This window comes from Cynara cardunculus, assembly GCF_001531365.2.
Source record: "Cynara cardunculus var. scolymus isolate 2C chromosome LG 1, CcrdV1, whole genome shotgun sequence".
In the NCBI taxonomy this organism is placed as follows: Eukaryota; Viridiplantae; Streptophyta; class Magnoliopsida; order Asterales; family Asteraceae; genus Cynara; species Cynara cardunculus.
The window spans coordinates 16,520,314-16,523,687 of NC_037528.1; the positions used below are offsets into that span (position 1 = coordinate 16,520,314).

General features: G+C 26.1%; 1 protein-coding gene across 1 annotated transcript in view; it reads left to right on the forward strand.

Annotated features, from left to right (window-relative positions):
- The window catches only part of LOC112518533 (AAA-ATPase At3g50940-like), a 4,070-nt gene extending 2,883 nt beyond the window's left edge, over positions 1-1,187 (forward strand). Inside the window, exon 2 of the mRNA XM_025126297.1 lies at positions 618-1,187. Within this exon, the coding sequence (XP_024982065.1) occupies positions 618-1,187 (570 nt within the window). The remainder of the gene's footprint in view (positions 1-617) is intronic.
- Positions 1,188-3,374: the final 2,187 nt, after the last annotated feature.

Consider the following 3,374-nt stretch of genomic DNA (forward strand, 5'->3'; position numbering starts at 1 on the left):
CAGTGGAACTTCAAAATCTTTAAAATTCATGGCTCCCGCCGCATTGTGCGGGTACACAACTAGTTATGTTTAAATGAAAACGGGTTAATACCTTCTTAAATCGTCATCCGGACGATATTTATATGTGCATACAAGTAATTGAAATCGTTTCTTGGCTTTTATGCACATGAGCATGTCATGCATATGTGCATACCAGACAAATTGCTTACAAATTACTTGTATGTACATGTGCATACCATTCAGATGAACGGTTACGAGGATGTTACTATTTTTTATTTTCTTGTTTACGATTTTCCCTAGAACCTGACCCTTATATATAAATATGGTTGCATCAATTCAAGTTAATACGAGAACGATAACTAAATAAGATAATATAAAAACGATCGAATCATAGATAATTTTATACTAAAATCACATGTGATTTACTCAGGTTGCAACCGTCCACACGCCCTTTTATGGATCATTACACATTAACTGTTTTCGTATTCTAATATTTAGTTATTATTTTTTTCTAACCTCACCCTACAAATATTTTTTTAAAAGAACATTAGTAAATATATTTTGTTTATATATAGCGTTGATTAACTAAAACTTTAAGTACAACTAATTTTTTGTAGGTAACTTTGTCAGGATTTCTCAATTTTGTTGATGGATTATGGTCTAGTTGTGGCGATGAGCGAATTATTATATTCACCACTAACCGAAAAAACAAACTTGACCCTGCACTTATTCGTCCAGGTCGTATGGACCTTCATATCCATATGTCCTATTGCACCCCATGTGGGTTTCGTCTTCTTGCCTCTAACTATCTTGGCATCACGCAACACGATCTTTTTAACCAAATTGAGGATTTGATGAGTGAGGTAAATGTTACACCAGCTGAAGTAGCAGAGCAACTACTTAAGGACGACGACCCAAGTGTCGTTCTTGATGGTCTCATCAAGTTCATTGATGTAAAGAGAAAAATGAATGAAGAGGCAAAGGCAAAGAGAAAGGAGAAAAAAGAAGCAAAGAGAAAAATGAATGAAGAGGCAGAGGCAAAGAGAAACGAAAAGGAAAAGGAAGAAGCAGAGGCAGAGGCAGAGGCAGAGACAGAGGTAGAGACGGCAAGAAAGGAGAAGGAAGAGGCAAAGATAAAGGTCACGAAAAAAGAAAAAGAGAAGGCAAAATTGGATGCGGAAAAATGAGTGAAAAGGAATAAAAATCATAAGGATTAAACTTATTCGACTTGTGATTTTGGGTGCATTCTATTAAAAAAAAGGGCATGCATATTTTAGACCTTATAAAGCAGTATATTATCTATATGAAAATAAAAATAAAAATCTTCTTTTACGGTAATAATTGAGGGATGATATCATGTGCATATTGCATATGTCATATACTTGAAAGTCATGAGTCAACATAGGTTTGTTGAAATAAATTAAACGAAGTTAACAATATATCTACTCTTAATTGTATCACTCTTTTTTCAATTTAAATTAACTAGAAGGTTATTCGTGCAATGCAACGAGATATATCTCGATTTTAATGTTTTTCTTTTATTACGTTTCTGTAGATGTTTTAATACGGTTTTTATGTGGTTTTGAAAAGAAATAATGTTTTTATTTTTGAATAAAATATAAATTTGAAGATATAATAATATTTCAAAAATAAATATATTAATGTTAGTATCAAATTAACTATTTAAAAATTCTTGTTTTTTTGTGTAATTTCTTTAATTCAATTTTTTATTATAAATTAATTTAGATTTAATAACGAAGTAATCTATTTTTAATTGAATAATATAATTTTTTATAAAGATGATAATTAAGTATTCTGTTAGTTTTCAATAATTATCTTAATTATATTTTAGATTTTTTATATTTGAAATAAAATGTTTATCTTGTATCTGATTATGTTTATTTGCAGTTAGTTACACGAATTTAAACATGAAGCATTAATAAGTTGTACTTGCTCACAATTTATTTGTAATCTTGAATTTTAAGTAATATGCATCAATAAACGGTAATTCATGCATAAAAATGGTCTTTAAGAGTTTTTGTCAAATGTTTTATAATATACTAGAAGGGTACTCACGCAATGCAGCGAGCTATATCTTGATATTAATATTTCATTTTATTCTTTATCTCGTTAGATGTTATAGTATGGTCTTATATGATTTTGAAAAAACGATGATGTTTTTATTTTTGAATAAAATATAAACTTAAAAATATCATAAAATTTTGACAAAAATATATCGATATTAGTATCAAATTAACTATTTAAAATTCCTATTTTTTGTGTAATTTTTTAATTCAATTTTTTTATTATAATTTAATTTAAGTTTAATAACGAAGTAATTTATATTTGGTTTAATAATATAATTTTCTTATAAGGATAATAATTAATGATTTTGTTAGAACTCGATAATTATCTTAATTATATTTTAGATTTTTTATATTTTAAAATGAGATGTTTATCTTCTAATTGGTTATGTTTATCCGCAGTTAGTACGTGAATTCAAACATGCTTTAATAAGTTGTACTTATACACAATTTACTTGTAATCTTGAATTTTAAGTAATATGCATCAATATACAGTACTTCATGCATAAAAAAATTAAGAGTTTTTGTCAAATGCTTTATAATATAGTATAGATTTAGGTTCAATAACGAAATAATTTATATTTGGTTTAATAATATAATTTTTTTATAAAAATAATAATTAATTATTTTGTTATAACTCGATAATTATCCTAATTATATTTTAGATTTTTTATATTTTAAAATGAGATGTTTATCCTCTATTTGATTATGTTTATCATTGGAAATCGCATGCCCAAATACACCCAACCTTAAACCTCGTACAAGATCTATTTTTAAACGACATTGTTCAAGATTTACTTTTCAACTTGGTATTTTGTGTCACTCAAATATGTAACATTTGAAACGCTCCACAAAATTTACTATATCTTTATCATTGTGTGAACTACGATAATTATGTAACGTATTTACATCTATAAAATGAAACAAATATACCAAAAAATTATCTATATTTACAAAAAAAAAGTACGTACATTTAAAAAAGATTATTTATATTTTATAATGAATAACAAGAGTTTGGTACTATTGGGGAATCTGAACTCTATCAAGCACTGAACGAGATTTGCTTAAACAGATTCCATTACGATCGGTTCTATTGAAATTTATTTTTATAAAAAAATTCTGTTAATGATTTTTCTAATTAAAAAAATAAAAAATATTATGTATATGATTTGCTCAAGCGACAAGTTTTAATTAATTATCTATTTAGTTAAATTTTATTGTTAAATTTAAACAAATTATTTTCTATCTTTTTAATTTGAAAAATCACCAACGAAATATATTTTATTTTTA